General features: G+C 38.5%; 1 protein-coding gene and 1 long non-coding RNA gene across 3 annotated transcripts in view; one reads left to right on the top strand and one right to left on the bottom strand.

Moving 5' to 3' along the window:
* Nucleotides 1-1716: 1716 nt before the first annotated feature.
* The window catches only part of Eif4e (eukaryotic translation initiation factor 4E), a 32594-nt gene continuing 14267 nt past the window's right edge, over nt 1717-20043 (bottom strand). The window contains 6 exon segments of one of the 2 annotated variants that reach the window (NM_053974.2): nt 1717-3534; nt 5390-5529; nt 8337-8450; nt 9034-9097; nt 11732-11827; nt 13095-13201. In NM_053974.2, the coding sequence (NP_446426.1) occupies nt 3420-3534; nt 5390-5529; nt 8337-8450; nt 9034-9097; nt 11732-11827; nt 13095-13201 (636 nt within the window). In that variant the 3' untranslated portion in view covers nt 1717-3419. 2 annotated transcript variants of the gene reach the window in all.
* On the top strand, nt 5191-11140 carry LOC147996580 (uncharacterized). The gene is made up of 2 exons (XR_015677064.1): nt 5191-5963; nt 6975-11140. It is a non-coding gene; the product is annotated as an uncharacterized LOC147996580 (long non-coding RNA).

Here is a 20043-nt window from a genome sequence, read left to right as displayed (position 1 = left end):
GCCATGAAAAACAGGCGAACATACTGTCACATAAACAGAGCCATGGGGCTGGAGTAACGGCTCCCAAGTTAGGAGCGGTTATGTTTTTGCATAAGACCCAGCTGGTTCCCAGCACTAGCATGGTGGCTCACAATTGTGCTTTATTAACTCCAGTTGCAGGATATTACATGTCCTGACCATCTCAGGTACCACACGATACAAAACATGCATATACATCAAAGAAACAAAACCACACACATGACTGGCATGACCAAAGCTTAAGTTTAGTGATTTAAACCTGGAGGGAGGTGTTACAAACTGGCATTTACATGTACTGGCTTCCAGAGATGGTCCCACAGCGGGATTCATTTGGAGTCCATGCTAGACAGGATTTATGCAGCCTTAGTTGTCCTAGAACAAGCACTATGGACCAGGTGTAGTTATCAATCTGATGTGTATTCTTCACAGTGTATTGAGGTCTAGTGCAAAATGAGAACATCCACCTGACTAGAATACTTCAGACTGAAGAGTTAGGAAACATGAGATACATATTAGCAGAGACCCAACACTACACCTCATTTTCTTCTGACAGTGCTGGCGACCACACAGAACATAGCACATGCTTGGCGAACACTCAGTGAGGCATATCCCCAGCCCTTGTCTTTGATAAAGGGTTTCTGTAACCCAGGCTGGCCTTATGGTCATTCTGTCTCAGCACTGTAATTACAGACATGTACCCACCCTTCAGGCCATCCACTAAACTTCACCTTTAAATCCAACTTCAGCATTCAAGAACTTCTGTCACTATCAATTTGAACACTTTACCATGTATCTTTTTTTTTTTTTTTTTTTTGGTTCTTTTTTTCGGAGCTGGGGACCGAACCCAGGGCCTTGCGCTTCCTAGGTAAGCGCTCTACCACTGAGCTAAATCCCCAGCCCCTACCATGTATCTTAAATGGTGATTTAGAGCGCCGATGAAAATATTTCTACTTGAACCCCGTACCTACTCTCCACGGTTGCTAGTTTATGTGCCGAGCTAAGTCTGTCAGTGTTTGCTGACCTATCAGACGTTCATCCTCAGACAGTATGTGACCAAGGATACTGGATGCAAATCCTGGACTCAAGTTCACACTTCAGCTCATATTTAAATCCTAATGCTTCTGTTTCATGTATAAAAAGGAGACACACCTACATATACATGTACACGTGACATGACTAGAACACTGCCTGACTTATGTGTAAGTGCTGTAGTTATTTCCTACTCAGTATATACGAAATCCTTCTGTCCAGGTTTTCATTTCTCCATTGTAATTACTCATCCATTACAAATTATTTCAATTTTCTCTTACAAAAATGCATCCTAATGAAAGTTTTTAACTTTAGAACTGTATTTATGTTCTCACTTCTAAAGTTGATAGTTAAATTTGAATTAAAGAAATACAAGCATTAATCGCTAATAGATACACCTACTAGAAACCCACTTGTGGTAAGGAAGTCCTATCACCAGCCACTTTCATGACGGCACTGTATCAATCAGCTCCAGGTGTCCAACCCGGGCCTCACATTCACAAGACAGCCAGGAATGCAGCCCGACACAGGCCACCCCTGCTGCAATGTCCACAGACAGACATTAGGTACAGAATGCCAAGACTGTAAGCATCACTATTGCCAAAGCACTGAACCCGGAGTGTTTGCGACAGCAAGAGCAGTCATTCTTTAAGTACATAATAAGAGCAATGCTATTAATTCCATATTTATTTTATAAGGATCTTTATCAAGTTACCAGTGTGAAAAGGATGAACTCATAATAATAACCACTTACAGAGCATTCTTCTCTCACCAGCGGTCTCCACTCTGCCACCCATAGTTCAGCTTACCCTTTGGTCTGTGACAGCCACACCTCATTTCACTAGATCCAAACAATACACAGTTATGTAGTGCAGACAAAATGTCTTCATGTTTGCTTTAAATGATACAAGGAATAGATCAAGGTTTCAAGTTTACAGAGAACCATACTGCAACAACTGACCAATATAAATAGTTCTTAATACTTGTTTATTATGTTTTATTCAGATAGTAACACTAATGTTCCTAATGCACATTCCCCTAACCTTCCTTATTCTAATTTTCTGGCCATTAAGTAAAAACATCTTAAACTCAACACTCAGTTTATAGCCACTGTTCCTATCAAATGGTGATACACCAAAATCCCAATTCTCATGAATTTTAACATATTCTAAGTACATTATTAACCTAAGACTGAAAAACTGTGTCTTAACTTTATCAAAAAAGATAGCCACATCAGTTTAATTACATGTGATACTACCTATTCAATTTATTAAAAATTGTAATAAACATAATAATAAACTAGTGCTCCAAACTTAGGCTGTGCATGGGGAAGACACTAAGAAGACACAAGAGACTGCCTTGCAATATGGAGTACAGATTCCTTCTAGAGATGGAGAAATAAAAGGACAAATCTAGTTGTCTAAAAGACAATTCACTGTACACATTTTATTTACAGTTTTGTACACTGTCTTAATATGGATGGGACCGCTTTTCTACTTGAGCCATTGTAACCAAAGCAAAATAACCTAAGTAATACAAAGTGTTAAAGTACAGCATAAAGATACAAAAGCAGACAACTAATTCTAGTTAGGAATGTAATTATGGTGTTACATTTTTATAGTCCACAATTATGTTTAGGGATCACACAGACATAGATCACTGATTTGAATGAAATGCATAAATTTGTAGCAAAGCTTTGTAGTTACAAAAAACAAAAAAATTACCAAAGAATGCACAAATGTAATGTTTATTCCACCTTTCTGTCATAGTCCTGGATCCTTCACCAATGTTACATGAGGAAAAAAACAAAAGCAAAACAAATGAAAAACTGAAATCAGAATCACTAATGTTATCAAGGAGGGAAGCAAATAAATTAACATCTAGCAGCCATCAGCAAGAGGACAGCAAGGACAATGCTGTGACAGAAAACAGAAGGTTGCTAGAAAGCTGTACTTAGACTCTCACACCAGCAAATCCGCTCCTGCATGGAGTGGAACAAAACCAGATCTTTTCCTGCTAAGGTGACAGAAATGCACGTTCTTTTTCGAATACTGTGGAAAGGCAAGTGTGTGTCGTGGTAACTCTACCCGGCTGTTACAGAGCGGGCCAGGAACACATCTGTGGGTTCTGGGGTGACGTATACTGTAATTCTTTGATTGGGATGGTGGACACACTAGCAAAAATTGGGGTGGGGGAGGAGAATGAACACAGAAGTACAAGACAAAGGCGAATGAGACTTCTCTTATATCTTAGCAACACTTGGATGGAGTCAGCTTCAGTGCAGTCCACTCTGCTTTGATGAGGCTTTGGTTCAGCTCCCAATCTCGATTGCGTGACGCAGTCTCCTGTGAGGATACTCAGAAGGTGTCTTCTTAAACAACAAACCTATTTTTAGTGGTGGAGCCGCTCTTTGTAGCTGTGTCTGCGTGGGACTGATAACCAATCACTATCTTCGGAGGAAGTCCTAACCTTTCCTTGTATACCCTCCTACAAGACACAGGAGACAAGAAACATTAGTATTTCTTTAAAAAAGAAAAAGGATTTAAATGCATTTTATAAAGCTGTAGTGTATTAGTCGATGCATTAAAAATGCAAATCAAAATGTGTTCATTTTCTTTCAGTATAACTAGCAAAATTAAAAATTAGTCTTTACTTTCACAACTATACTTTAATCATGTTACAGACAACTGGAATCCCACCAGGTTTGTCTTTATTATTACTACTAATAAAAAGGTACGATTATACCAAACAGAAACGGGCAAATCAGAATCAGCTCACGGGCTCACAGCAATTGCTTGGTTAACATAGCAAGATCCTATCTCAAAAAGTAAAATAAAAATTCTATTTACATATGAATTCTATTTTGCCTTATGTATCAACTTCACAAACCAATTTTCAAATTAGTTGTGACTACTTTAAAAATAAAATGTGATGTGTACTAAACAGGGCTTAGGTATATGACTATCAACTACAATTCAGAGGGTCTAAAGCTCATCTGCAGTATTAGAGAAATCTCTCCTTAAAAGGCCAAAAGGGGGCTGGGCATTGTGGTGCGCGCCTTTAATCACAGCACTTGGGAAGCAGAGGCAGGCACATCTCTGGTTTACAGCGTGAGTTCTGATAGAGCCAGGGCTAGGTACACAGAGACCCTGCTTCAAGTGGGTGGGTGGGTGGAGGGATGTCGAGGTGTTAACAGTCTAATCTTCAGGGAATGAAACACATCTAAAGGTTGAGAAGAAACAACAAAAGCTATAAAAATGAAAGCTGTGTGGCTAGATTGTAAGTGGGTATAAAATAAGACCGACAAAAACCTGAGAAAAGAGCAGAGAACTTAATTTTTAATCTTAGAAAGAAATAATACAGAACATTCAAAAAACAAACAGTAAAACTAAAACAAAAGTGCCATTTCCACAGTTTTACCCCTGGCAGAATCATACTTCTTCCAAAGTTTTTTTGTTTTTGTTTTTTTTTTAAGGCAATTAGTATGAAATGACATTGTAACAGTTTTTTTAAAAATACTCTTTACTATTAAAAAATGTACGTGTGTGTGTGTGTGTGTGTGTGTGTGCGCGCGTGCGTGCGTGCGTGTGCGCGCACACAGCAACAAGAAGTTAAACTGTGTCAGCTGGAAGCATTGAAAAACTTTTTCCTTGGAAAACTGAAGTTAAGATGTATACAGATCATCAACAACTTAGAAAGCACAAGCCTCTTCTAGGTAGTTATAAAACTTCAAAACATCTAATACTGACACAAAAAGTTCTGTAGCAATTTCTGTTTTTTGAAGAAATACAACACTGCTAACAGGTCAATGTTAATACTAAAAGATGAAAAATGACAAGTCAACAATGACTCATTGCAAATTCCACTTAGAATCAAACTTCATTTTGCTTTTTACTAATTTTCATGTAATCAAAGAGACTTCTAGCAAAACTTATGTGTATGAATTATAAAAAATAAAATTTTCAACAGAGAAACTTATAAACACATGGGCTCTAAGTATGGGAGGAAGCTGTCCTAGACAGTGCATGCACCACCAGTGCAAAGCCATGTTACAGCAATAGAAAAGACAAACACATTCAACGTTAACAGGATCCAAACTTGTGTCCAGGAAAACATTTTTTTTTTTTTGGTTCTTTTTTTTTTCGGAGCTGGGGACCGAACCCAGGGCCTTGCGCTTCCTAGGTAAGCGCTCTACCACTGAGCTAAATCCCCAGCCCCCAGGAAAACATTTATGAAGAAAATAAAAAGTTTATAAATCCAACTGTCTAAAGCTATGTATGTAAAGGACGTCTACATTTAGTTAATAAATAGTCAAGGAAGCAAGGAGGGGAGCACAACGCACCCTATGTGTGTGACTGCATCTCTGTTTTCACATTCAGTCGTCCATATTGCTATCTTATCACCTTTAGCTCTAACATTGACAACAGCTCCACACACGTCATCACTGTAGTCATCAAAAGATTCTCCAATAAGGCACAGCAGCTAAAAATAAAACAAAAATAGCAAATTACATTGACTATATAGATCATCAACAACTAAGAAGAAAGCGCAGGACTCTTAGGGATAGTTATAAAACTAAACTAATTCTAATCAACAACTGACATCTGACATTGGTCAGGAAGAGGCAGCATTGGCAAGTCTGAAGCTATCCTGATCTAGACACAAGAAAGCAAATGAGTAAGATCTGACTGCGTTTTGTTGTGAAGACAGGACACACATGTTGTGGCAAACCAATGGAGGTAAGAGAGCAGTGGGTTCTGGGAATTAAACTCAGGTAGTCAGACTTGGAAACAAGCACCCTTACCTAAAGAATCACAGAGCAGTTTACAAAATGACTTTTTTTTTTTTTAAATATTTCATTTATTTAGTATATATGAGTACATTGTCGCTGTCTTCAGATGGTTGTGAGCCACCATGTGGTTACTGGGAATTGAACTCAGGACCTCTGGAAGAGCAGTCGGTGCTCTTAACCACTGAGCCATCTCTCCAGCCCTACAAAATGACTTTTAAAAAAATAAATAAAAAACAACAAAGCCTAATGTGTTTCTTGTTGTGTATACTGGTATTCTGCCTGCATGTGTGTCTGTGTGAGGGTGTCAGGTTACCTGGAACTCAAATTACAGACAGTTGTGAGCTGCCATATGGGTACTGAGAACTGACCATCAATCATCTCCTTTGGTTAAAAGCAGTCAGTGCTCTTAACTATTGAGCCATCCAGCTCCAAGAACCAACTTTTAAAATGTCTATATTTTACTTGTTTATATTATTTTTCCCTTGGCTTAAAAAATAAAATAAAATTCAATTGTTTTAACTCTTTCTGCAAATTGGGCACACATAAAAGTGATCTCATGAATATCCATCTGCTCAGCAGCTTAGGTTGTTGACAAATAATTATCACAATGACAAACATATTTATGTGTCCATAACTGCCATCTTCTAACAGTTTTGAGGTAGAGTTCAGTGGCATTAAATACACTCAGCTCCACAATCCATCACAGTTTTCCTCAGCCTACAAAACTGAAATGGCCCTTTTCCTTTGGCAGCAGCACCCAACATGGAGGTCACACCCCTTGTGGGGGTTGAATGATCTTTCTAAAGGGGCTGCCTAAGACCATTGGAAAACACAGGTATTTATATTACAATTCAGAACAGTAGCAAAATTTGTTATGAAGTAGCAACAAAAACAACTTTATGGTTAAGGGTCACCACAATACAAGCAACTGTTTAAAGGTTTGCAGCATTACAAAGGCTGAGGGACACCTATGGCCTTCCAAAATGGTTACTCATACTCTCCTCCAAAACATGATTAAATCTTTGCTTTAAAATGTTACTGATCGGGCTGGAGAGATGGCTCAGTGGTTAAGAGCACTGGCTGCTCTTCCAGAGGTTCTGAGTTCAATTCCCAGCAACCACATGGTGGCTCACAGCCATGTGTAATGGGATCAAATGCCCTCTTCTGTTATGTCTAAAGATTGCTACAGTGTACTTGTCAATAAAATTTAAAAAAGAAATCTTTAAAAAGAAAAAAAAAGCTACTGATCCATATAAGTACTTATTCACTTAATAAGTGCTAACTGTAAATCAGGTATCGAGTAGAGTGGTTAAAAAGGGGGGGGGGGGGCATTAACTTGGAACTTCAGTCCCAAAATTATGATCTAGAACCTGACCACAGAATATGCCTATGATTTCATAGTGTAGCTCATAAAACCAAAGTGCTAAAGTGTATCACAACACATTTAGTTTTAAATAATATTAACCAATAATTTTATTACTTGCTCCACTAATTTCAATTTTTAATAATTTTTCATTACAGCAGTGCTATAAATGGGTTATAAAAACTTTACATTAATCACAAAGGATAAAATCCTATTATTTTTGATTAGTGAATGAAATAAGAGGGGAAACCTGATGGTAGAGGTAAAGTTAATGTCAGCCACTTTTTTTTTTTTTGGTTTTGAGACAGGGTTTCTTTGTCTATCCCTGGCTGACTTGGTACTCTCTATAGACCAGGCTGGCCTCAACTCATAGAGATTCACCTGCTGCTGTCCCATTTTTTATCTGACTCGTAGAATGATAGAAATGATTTACTGGATCATTCATCATATGTATATGATATGCACAGGATGGATAAAAATTATTTGCCAAATAGCACATGCCTATAATCCCAGCAATCAAAAGGTTTGAGGCAGCAGGATCCTGAGCTGCATCACCAGCTTAGCTCAGGCTGGTGACTGTTATTCAACAGGAAAGGTCACACCTATACACACTAAGAACCTCCCTCCTATTTAAATGTATTTCCACTCTGTATTTCAGGTTAGTATAGAGGTGTGGGTTTCATCATGGCATTTACAGACTCATGCTCTCCTAACCTATCCTCAGGCTCCCTGCCATATCCGATTCACCATCTCCTCAGTGCTTCTCTTTGTCTTATCCCATCTGGGCCACCTTCTACTTCCTAGTACATGTCTTCTCTGTCCTACATATAGATTATGTAAGCAAACATACATATGTATTTAAAACCTACACTCCACATATGAGAGAAGACATACCATATTACTCTTCCTAAGTCTGGCTTGTTTTCCTTAACATACCTTCCAATTATGTCAAAAAACCAAAATGCTTCAGGAATTTACATACCATCCTTCCACAAGGACCACACTAATTTCTATTTTGTTCTGTTTTTAGTGTATGTGATCCCACATGAGCCCAAGGCCTTCTTTAGAACAGGTGCTTTTAGTAAGAGAAAGGAGACTACATCCTACAGCTGTTTTTTCATTTTAAGGCCTTACTGTCTCTAGCCAAAAGCGATCGAGGTCACTTCGTCTCTGCTGCTTGTTCAATGTAATTAGCCATCGTCCTCCCCGTTTGTTTTTCTCATCTTCCCACATAGGCTCAATACCATCCTGCAGGATAAGAACACAGCATTAGACAATAGTGTTACTTAGTTTGAGACACAACATTAGAATCAGCAAGGAACATTGACAACCTTTCTTTCATTCCCTGTACCCTGCCATTGGCACAGCTTTTAAACATACACAAGGACTACATGCCAGAGGCACGTAACTACAGTGTCCCACCGCCTCACTGAACTCTCAAGGTCAGTGACATCAACTGCATGGCTTCATGTCACCTAAAGGTTCTGAAAGTTCCCCAGCAGAAACCTTTTAGAAGCTCCATTAGAAACTATGTAATATGAGCTAATTAATGTCCTATCCTAGGCACCTGACAAAGGTCTGTTTATAAATATCTCATGGGTTTAAAATTAGCTGACGAAGTCAGTCTATTCAAGTATATCCAGGAAGGGCTGCACAGAATTAGCAAGGCTCAAAGTCAATCCCAGGATGTTCCCATGAGTAACTAAGTCATACCACAGAGCACTGTATTCAAGCCTGGTAAAGTCAACTGCCTGAATTTGTGGCCAGTTTTTACAAATACCTGAATGGTCTGGTCCTGTAATAAATATAAACAATCATCGATTAGGCATACCTTAAAAAGTGAGTAGTCACAGCCAGGCATTAAATTACTAGACAACTGGATATGGTTGTATAGACTAGGTAAAAGAAAATAATAATTAAAAACATAATATGTAATGCAGGGTTTGGGTGCTTACACAGACATACACACACATTTGGAAAATACAAAAAAAACATAAAAGTATGTAGATTTGTTTTTCTTTTTTCATTCTACGTAGTTAATTTCTGAAATGAACAAAACGGGTCTAAATAATGATTACATTCAAAGAATTTATAATGTAAACTAATACAAACAACTATCCCAAATGACTAGTCTAGCAAAAATATCATTTGTTAATTCAATGCGTCCATGTGTGCTTAAGAAAATTAAAACAAACCATCAGTACTGTGTGGCCCAATCAACATCATCACCTCTGCAAGTGTCCAAGTGTGAACACAGCAGTGGTTCTCCAACTCGAAATGGTTCCTATCAGTCAGCACCGGAGTGTGGGGAGCTCAGGCACATGCTAGCATCACAGGCTATACCAACAGGTGGATCTGTGTGTGTTCCTGTGCTATTTCCCAAATACTTAAACCATGGAATGGTTTTTGAGATAGATATTTCGCATCCACTTCTTAAAGGCAGAAGAAGGCTGTATCACTTATCTCTTGCAGTAAAACTGAATTACACATTGATGACTATTTGCCCACCTCCAGAGAGCAGAGTTTATCTTAGTTACAAACCTTGAACAGCATTACATGAGGCCAGTTTTCCTGTGCTTACTTTGTCTAGAATATTTCAGACAATTTTGAAAAGAATTCTACATCTTTCTTACCACATTACACAGTATAATCCACCTTAAATAAGATAGCATACGGTATCTAATGACTGTTCCCAAACCTTAAGAATCTTAGGATTACATGGACTAAAGCAAAAGGACTAAAGAATTGTTTCTATAAAAATCTATAAAAAAGAGTGAGAAAGCAGGAAGTGGCCTAATCTGTCCAGAAAGGTAAATGGTCCTACCCAATCTCTCAGTCCCAGTTCCCAGGGCTTTTGCTCACACTAACCAGAGGGTAGGGCTGTGCCCCATCAGAGTCCTGGAGCCAAGCTTGGATAAACAGGTAGAGGCCAAGCAGTGCAGACTAAGGGCACATTGTGAGTGGACATGGGGTTCAAACCCTTTCTTTTTCCTTTGCAAGAGACTGGAGAACTAATTTGTGTGTAAAGAACGCTTCAGAGTTATTAAAAAGTCTTATAGTAAAACATTGAGAGTAAAATATTGAGAGTACAAAACCACTTGATCCTTTCAAGAAGTCCAATTTAGACAGCTACCTCTATTCATTCTAGAAAAGCTGAAATGTTTCATGAAAAACAAAACAATGTTAGAAAAAAGTGAATTCAGCAGTTTTATTCTTTCTATATGTTGCCTTTTTCAATGATTCAATGAATACCAAATATGTTATAATAAGCAAATATCTGTACAGGCACTGGAAACACTGAATACGGATTGTGTCCTTAAAAAAATATATAGCTATGAATTTAACCACTACAATCTAGTCTATGTGAGAAAAATATAGACTCAGAATTATATGAAAATGCTAAGCCCTGGGGTTGGGGATTTAGCTCAGTGGTAGAGCGCTTGCCTAGGAAGCTCAAGGCCCTGGGTTCGGTCCCCAGCTCCGAAAAAAAAGAACCAAAAAAAAAAAAAAAGCTAAGCCCTAAATTCAGCATGTATGAGCCTAATATGAACACAGAATAGTAACTTCAAGGTAACTCAAAACTCTCCTTCAACTTTTGCCTCTCATATTCTCAAACAGTATTTCCCTGTATGTTCTCTAAAAAATTCAAGACAAATCAACTTTGGATGAGCCAGGATGCCTCTCAATGGTACAGCACTTGCCTATCACGTTCAAGGTCCTGAATTTGATCCTTGGAAAAAACAAAACAAAACAAAAACTACTGTTTTACGATAAGCAATTTCAAAACATCTTAGGCATGGGCAGTGTTTACCTGCTATGCCTTAGTAGGTAAAAGCGGCGGCAGATCCCAAGTTCTAGAATGCCAGGATATCACCAACAATTCAGTTACATCCTGTCTCAAACACACACACACTTCTCGGAACAAACTTTTGTTTATATTCTGTCTTGAAAAATTTATGATCCAAGTTAACTTCTTCCTAAACTAAAAACCTAAAAAACATTGATTACTCTTTGATAAATTACAATAAAATTAATGAACTAAGATCACAGATACTATCATTACCTTGATATTCCTCTGAGTTTTAATCTCTGAAAGTTGATTTTAGTTAACTTCAATTTTTGATACCCTGAACAGGGAAATTCCAAATATTATACTAAAAACTGTTTGCAGAAACGGGACTGTTTAATAAGTCTCTCTAGTACTCAGTATGACACAAATATATTTATTTAGTCAACTGCACAAGAGAAGGAAAACCAAAAAAAGCTATCAAATTCTAGGATAATAAAAGAGGAATTTCATGGGAAGATGAAGAATACAGAGTAATCGTACCTAAAGGTTGACTATAATGAATATGTTTGCTGTTTGTAAGGGTGGTGGGCTTTTTTATATACTCATCAATGCATGATGTGAAGCATAATTACCAACTCAAACATTTGTGAGGAGATACTCATCTTTCATTTTGTGAATGATGTAAGATAAAAAAAAAAAGTATACAACTTAAAAGTCTAAGTATCTTAAAATTACTTACGCCCAAAAGTCTTCAACAGTATCAAACTTAGAGATCAACCGAAGGTTTGCTTGCCAAGTTTTGCTTTTATCATTTTTAAAAAACCAGAGTGCCCACCTGAAAATAAAAGCCAGCATATAAACAGTTGTTCACCCACATTCATGGCTGAATTATTTACCAGTCAAAAAGTACAAGTGCCCATTAGTAGGAAAATGGTGTAAAATGTAGAACTGACATACAATGGGAAATTAATCAAATTAATCTAACATGGTATAACAAGGACAAAGTCTAAGAACATGAGGCTATATGACACACACACACACACACACACACACACACACACACACACGGGTTCTACTTACTTAAGGCACTAAGGTAGTCAGACTTGGAGAGGTACAGTGGTGCTGAGGATTAGCCAGGGTAGTGCTAGCCACTTATTTAATAAACTAATTTTAGCTTAAAAGAGGAAAATGGAACCAAATAAACACCACAGGACAGGCAAAAGCACTTGCAGTGGGAGCCTGGTTAACTTTGAGTTTGGACTACTAGAACCCGTGCAAAAGCCAGCTTTGGTTTGTCCTGTGACCTCAAGTTTGTGCTATGACACATGAAACCTTCACATTGTTTATACGCATAGACACAAAAATAAATAACTCACTCTCTCTTTTTTTTTTTTTTTTTCAGAGCTGAGGACCGAGTCCAGGGCCTTGCACTTGCTAGGCAAGCGCTTAAATAACTCTCTTTACAGACCAAGCTGGCCTTTAACTCAAAGACCACTGCCTCCCTCAGTGCTAGGATTAAAGGCACGTGCTGCCACACCAGGCTCTAAAATGCCTATTTTTTAAAGACAAAAATAGATTTTGTTATACGACAATGTAAATGTAATTAAAAGTAAGAGGGGCTGGACAGGTGACTCAGAAAGAGCGAGCTCTGGCTACTCTTGCAGACAACCCATATACAATTCCCAACACCTACATGGTGGTTCAGAAAATTATCTATATAACTAGTTCCAGAGGATCTAATGCTCTCTTCTGGCCTCCACAGTCACTGTACACATACGGGTACACAATCATAGATGCAGGCCAAACACCACCCATACACATAAAAACAAATCTAAAAAATAACTAACACAAAAAAGTAAGATAAATTGTTATTTGTAAACATACATTTGAAACTTGAATGAGCCATGTTCCTGGTCCCCACAGCCCTCCACTCTTTCCTGTGCCTTTAGTGGTGTTCCTTCTGCTTTAATAATAATCCTCTACAGGCTGACAACTGAGCATATCTGAAACCAGTCATACCTAACTTTTCTTTCTCTGTAAACCCATCTTGTTCACCACACCCTTACTACCTAAGTCAGAAAACTACTCAGCAGAAAGTTTACCTGTTCTGTAGAGGGTGTTTAATATAGTGCTCTGGATTAGCAACCTCCTGATTAGACTCTGTTTTTTCCTCTTCCGCAGGTGGGGGATTAGTGGTAGGGGTGGTTTCCTAATGGAAAATAATGTAAAGTAGAATTTTAAGTTTTTAAATATAACCACGACAACAATGCCATAAACAAATTTGATCCAACAAATGAGAACAGTTGATTTCACATGACACACTACAGAGCAACCTCTAGCAGAATCAGGCTACTCTACCTCTTCATAACAAAAAGGTTTCTCAAATTTAAAAGTGATGTTATAAAATGTACATTACCCTCCTATTTGCACATTTTTTTAAATCATCAAAGAATATGCATAGTTCAACGATCCGACATTTATATAAGAGCTGATGGCGTAAGTCAAGAGTAAAGCGTAAGTCAAGAGTAAAGCGTATGTCCAGCACGCACAAAGCTGCATGCACAGAGCTGCATGTTCTACTCCCAGGTCCACCAACACTAAAGACACGCTCTGTGTTACTGAGGTAGAACTGGAAGAGGTTTAAAGCTGTACTCTGACAAGTTTAACAACTACATGGAAACGGTAAAAAATAAAAAAAGTCATTTTTTAAGTGATCAAGCCAGCAATACAGAGGTCCTTGGTAACTTCATGTAAGACTCCTTGCTTGAAAGAACAGCTGTTTGAATTCTCAGCAGGCAATAATGAAAGAAGGTAGACACTGACCTGAACTTCAGTCTTCTTTTCGGTAAAGCCTAATAGTCACCTAAAAACTATGAAAAAGGAGCCTGGGAATACTTGAAAGTATTTACCACCTTTCCCCTTGCTCTTTCCTCAGCCTGCTATAAACTGATCTTAATAACCAAAGAAAGGCATTAGAAGCTAAAGCAAATGCTAGAACACAGAGTGTGCGAACACCACCCCCCACACACGTCAACTATATTTGGTTATCAGGTTTAAAACAATTTTTGAAGATTTATTCTTATATGTATGAGTGCTTTGCCTGCACATTTATCTGTGTATCCCAGAGTGCAATGCTTACTAAAGGTCAGACTGGCTGTTATTGTAAGCCATATGAAAGCTGGGGATTGAACCAGGGTCCTCTGGAAGAACAGTAGCTAGAGCTCTTAAATGCTCAGCCATCTCTCTGCTTCCATTTCTAATATGTTTATATAATTTAGACTCTTCAGGTCTAGACATCAACCTACAGCTTTGCCTTGTATGTCTTAAATAGAACTCGAATTAGTCTCCCAGCTGAACTATCAGCTTTAAACTGACCCATGACAAGTGATGGGTGTGCTAAAAGACTTCAAACTAAAAATAACCACTCAATTTAAAGCATACTTAAAATTAAAAAAAAGCAGCCTGTAAAATGTTCAAAGCTTTATTCTCTGCATCCATAAAAATTATTCATGGGCCAGGTACTACAAACCCAAACCTGATGTTCAAAGTTCTATCCCTGAAACTCACAGAAAAGTCAGACATGGTGCAAGCATCTTTGACTCCAGTATTTCCAGGATGAAATAGAAGAACCATTCAAAAGCTCATGAGCCAGTTAGCTTTGAGACTGGGTTAAACAGGTATGGGTACACACACCATCACATGCATAAACACAATAAACACACACACTAACAAAGACAGACACCATTTTAAAAATAAGTAAAGAGGCTGGTCAGATAGCTTGGTAGGTAAATGTGTTCACTGCCAAGTCTATAAACCTGACTTCAATCCCTGGGTATCCACATGGTAGAAGGATCCTATGAGTTCTCTTGACATTCATGCCACCCCCATACCCATAAACAAACATAAAAACACAGAGAAATAATTTGGCATCAACTATGTTTGATTTTGCTCACAAGTAGATTACCAATGGCCATGGTGCTTAACCATAAATTATGAACTTAGTAATTGAATAAATGTAAACATTTATATAGACTAAGGCCCTAAAATTTACATGTAGTCAACTACTTAATAAAGTCATTCTTAACATGTTCTCATTACCAATTTAGGTCTTCAAACAGAGCATAATCACCAAAGAGCATGTTCTCCCTGATTAGCTTCAAATCACAGTGCTGTGCAGACAGTGGGGCTCTATGGTTCTGAAGAGAGGAAATAGGGGGGATAGACTTGCTAACAATGCACTAGACAGAATGCACTAGGCAGAAAAGTGAGCCACAAGAAGCCATGTATAGACAGATCCTTGGTCCTATGGTGACTCTGGTTCATAGTGACTCTGGGCAGTTTACAGAGGACACAGTCTCAAAGGCCACAGTGTTAGGGAAACTCAAGTCCATATAGTCAGAGTCCCTTTCAGCTTTCAGATTAAACCAGAACAACGTTGTATCTTAGGAATAAAAGTCATGGCATTATGAGTCTAAAGAAATACTAAAAAACAAATCTTGATAGTGTTGAGACATCTATAGTCTAACAGCCTCCAAAAATAAAACTGCATTTTTCAGAAAGGATATAATCTTGAGTCTCTGTATTAAGCTCATGATCTACCAATTAATCAAATATTACATGGTCAAGAATTTAAGTGACTAAAACAAAAGATTTTTAAGTCTAAAGATAACTCAGACTACAGTTACCAGGCAAAGACTTAACCACAATTAGCACTGAGATACAAATTATCCAACTAATGCTTTTAGATTTATGTGTACAATTGTTTTGCCTGCACATATGTATATGTACCATATGTATGTGAACTGCATGTTTGCAACAGCTACATCAGATCCACTAGAACTACAATTACAGATGGCAGAGTGGGTGCTGGGAACCAAACCAAGGTTGTCTGGCAGAGCTGCCAAAAAATCATCTTTCCAGCCATCTATCTATCTATCTATCTATCTATCTATCTATCTATCTATCTATCTATCTATCGACAGGGTAATCTATCTATCTATCTATCTATCTATCTATCTATCTATCTATCTATCTATCTATCTATCTAGAGACAGGGTAACCCTGGCTGGACTGGAAGATGTGTCTGTCTACTTCTGCATCCTGCATGCTGGGATTAAAATTACATACCACAACATGCAGCTAAACACAAACTTATTTTTAAGTTTGCTTCCTACAGAGTACTGATGATTGAACTGTGTTACATTTATATAATGTTTAAAAACAAACTTATTTAAAGGGGCATGGTGGCTCACAACTGTAACTGAAAGACTTGGGAGGCTAAAACAAGACTCAAGGTTCCAAGCCAGTCTATGCTGGTCAGCCATTCTGAGATCAATCAGTCTGTGCCACTCTGTGAAGCCCTGTCTCAAAAACAAATGTATCCAAGGCTGGAGAGATGATTCAGGGGTAAAGAATACTGCATTAGCTGTTCTTCCAGAAAGTCCAGGTTCAAATTCCAGCACCCACATGGCAGCTTACAACCATGTACAACTCAAGTTCCAGGGATCCAACACCCTCACACAGACATTCATGGAGGCAAAATACCAATGCATATAAAATTTAAATAGTAAATCATAAAAAAAAAGGGTGGTTTTGTAAAAAAAAAAAAAAAAAAAAGGTAAAGGCAAAGTGACTCATTTGGACAAAAGGACTACCTTAATAAAGATGGCCATTCTCAAAATAATCTAACACATCTCTTCAGCCAAAATCCGCAGCCTCCCTTGAAAGGCCACAGTATGTAAGTGCATTTCACAAGGGCAGACCTTAAGAAAGAATAAAACCATAGGACGGTGCTGTGTGATCTACAAGATCATAATCCCTGAAAGTGGAGGTGATTTAGAATTTGGGTGGTATACTGCAGTGACCATGAAGGCCTCAGATGTCAAGCTAAAAGTACACCTCAGTTGTTGAGTAAGCAGTGAAAGCCACTAACTAGCAGGTCAAAGAGATTAAATATCATTGGCAAGTAAGGGAAGAGAAAGATATGGTCAGTTCAAATGCAAAGGGTACCCTGGTTTTAGATCATCATATGGGTCAAATACAATGTTCAATGTACTTTAGGGATCCCAGGCTTTGTAAGCTGCTGTACCAACAGTGGAAAGTTGTAAAAGAAAGGAAAAAGCCGTGAAACCGAACAACTAGGTACAAAAACTCAAGCCTTTTCAATAATTCTATAAAGGCTATCACATGTCAGCAATACTATCAATGTGTCACAGTCCTAATGTTATTTGGCTAAGTGTTTCCCGCAGCTGTTTTCTCTAATGTGATGAAATTTTAAGATCTCCATCACATCAATTTTTTGTCAGTTCACAAAATCCTGGTGTGCTTAAAACCTGGTATAAGGTTTTAAATATTCAAACTGTCACCAACTTGCAATGCGAACAGGCATTTATACTGTCTCTTCTAGAAATGAGTATTAGCCCTCCAAGCCCATTATATCTGTTTACTATTTTCATCCCACAAAGAACTGACTTCTCTTTCAATCTTCATTTGAAGTGAGTAAAATTTCTTAGCACATGGCTTTCCTGGCACTAATATAGACTCAAAACAGTAACCTCAAGTGTGACCTGTACACGTTACTTACTGCTGGTTTACATACCTGTGATCATCTATAGGGATGTTAAGTTACTGAAATGTAAAATAAACACTGGAAATGTTTACTGCATTTGACAGTAATTATATATCTACGGAAATCACATTTTTCATAGTATTTGTCATTTTGTAAAAGCAGTAGCTTTTTTTGGAGCCAAGGTCTCTTGTAGTCTAAGCTGGCCTCAAAAAGATTAGGTAGTCGAGGTCAGATGAGCCTCAACCATCCCAGTGCCATGCTGACAGATATGCTTGACTAAAAACCTGACTTCTATCAACAACGCCAGTTTTCCAATACTACGTGGGATATACTGGCTCAACTCCTATCTACAGCCACATTATCCACACTAGAACCCCAGCTTTGCCATTCATTTTGTCTAACTCTGAGAACGTAACATTTTCTGAGCCTCCTTTTCCTCCTCGTCAGATGGGTAGGTACTGCGGCACCTATCACTGCTGGACCTAAATGAACCGACAGACACAAAGCCTTTTCCACTGTCAGTCCACGACGAATGTACACGTTACCAGGGACAAACCTATAGGCATTTTTATTACAGACCTTGCATGTCCTTGTTGATCTGGAATGGTTCCAGAATTATAAACTTTAATCCTTTAAAAACTATATGCGTGCGCATGCTTGTGTGTGGGTTATGTGCACATGAATGCGGTGCCCACCAAAGGCAGAGATACTGATTCCTCCTGGAGCTGGTGAAACACACAAATAGTGGATGCTGGGACTGAACTCAGGTACTCTTACCTTTCTACCCCTTCCTTTACATCTTTTAGATAAAAAACAAACAAAAAACCTAAAACTATCTGTATGGTTTCATGGTGTGATGGTTTGTATATGCTTGGTCCCGGGAGTGGCACTATTAGGAGGTGTGGACTTGTTGGAGTAGGTGTGTCACTGTGGGTGTGGGTGGCTTTAAGACCCTCGCCCTAGCTGCCTGGAAGTAAGTGAGCCTCCTCACAGGAGCCTTCAGATGAAGATGTAGAACTATGAGCTCCTGCCGGGAGGCTGCCATGCTCCCCTCCTTGATGATACTGGACTGAACCTCTGAACCTGTAAGCCAGCCCCAATTACATGTTGTCTGTTATAAGAGTTCCCTTTGATACGGTGTCTGCTTACAGCAGTAAAACCCTAACTGAGACACATGGCTTTCTAGTCTGCAAATATCTGAGGTATTGCTGTATGTCTTGAGACTGTACTGAGTATGTTATGATTTTGAAAAGAGGAAAGAACTATCATACATCCTGCTCTCCTCTCATCTCTTCATCATGTCTACTAAATACTTCTGGGTAGCCAGCCAGTAAAAGGAAATCACTTTATCCCTCCCAGAACAGAAACTCAACACTGATGACCTCATAGTCTATATTTTTTTGCCTTGATAAATTAATGGCTAGAATGTAATATGGAGCTGAACTATTTATTAATGAGGAATATAATGAATACCGAAGTCAAACACCAAATTAAAGATCAAAATAGACAGAAAAAGAAACTGTAGGGCTACAGAGGTTAAGAACACTGACTGTTCTTTCAGAGTTCAATTCCCAGCAACCACATGGTGGCTCACAACTATCTGTAATAGGTTCTGATGCCCTCTTCTGGTGTGTCTGAAGATGGTGACAGTGTACACACATATATAAAATAAATATATTTTAAAAAAGAAAAAGGAACTAGTCTGATGTATCTACTCACCTCTCATCCTGTGGCTGTGAGCAATGCTACAACATCAACTTTGTTTCCCAGGCCCTGCCCTCACTACTACAGCTTTCCTGGTAACATCACAGCAATCCCAGATCTGCCAATCTCTGATGGACTAGGAGGAAATATTACAAAGTGTGTACGGGGCAGGGAGAGGGGTCCTGGGCCCAAACCCAGTTGTAGTCCCTATTTGACAATTCCTTTAATAATTAGTAGTGTGAAACTTTTTTGAATAGGGATTTAAGTGACTAAAACTCCCTATAAGCATCAATTTCCTTAATTGCAAAGTAAAGAGGTGTTTTAGTAATAATCCAACAGTCTGGCATGCAAGTGATGGACAGGTGACATCTAGTCATTAGCAGCTTCAGGTGCTATGAATTTGGAAGCGCCAGCAGATGAGTACATGAAGCATACCCAACAAGGAGAGCTCCAAGCTCATCCTTTCAATTTTACCATAAGGAAAAACAAATTTAGACTGCACAAGCTGAACCATTCACATTCACATCACAGTAATCCATCACAAGAGTAGAGACCTAACCTGCCTGGAGCATGCGCTCTAAGTTACAGTCCTTGACTCAATAGCTGTGTCTACCCTCAACTCTTCCCAGCTCAATCAGGTGCACACCAATTGCATACACATGAAGAAAGACTTGAAACTGGTGACTTGTTTGGAAATAAGTACCACATGATCATTACACTCAAATGACTGACACCAACGCTTCCCTTCCCGAAGAAACGAATAAAAGCAAGTTCAATGC

This window comes from Rattus norvegicus, chromosome 2 (genome assembly GCF_021556685.1).
Source record: "Rattus norvegicus strain SHRSP/BbbUtx chromosome 2, alternate assembly SHRSP_T2T, whole genome shotgun sequence".
NCBI classification, from domain to species: Eukaryota; Metazoa; Chordata; class Mammalia; order Rodentia; family Muridae; genus Rattus; species Rattus norvegicus.
Note: the sequence above shows the minus strand (reverse complement) of the source record. Positions and strands in the feature narration are given on the sequence as shown.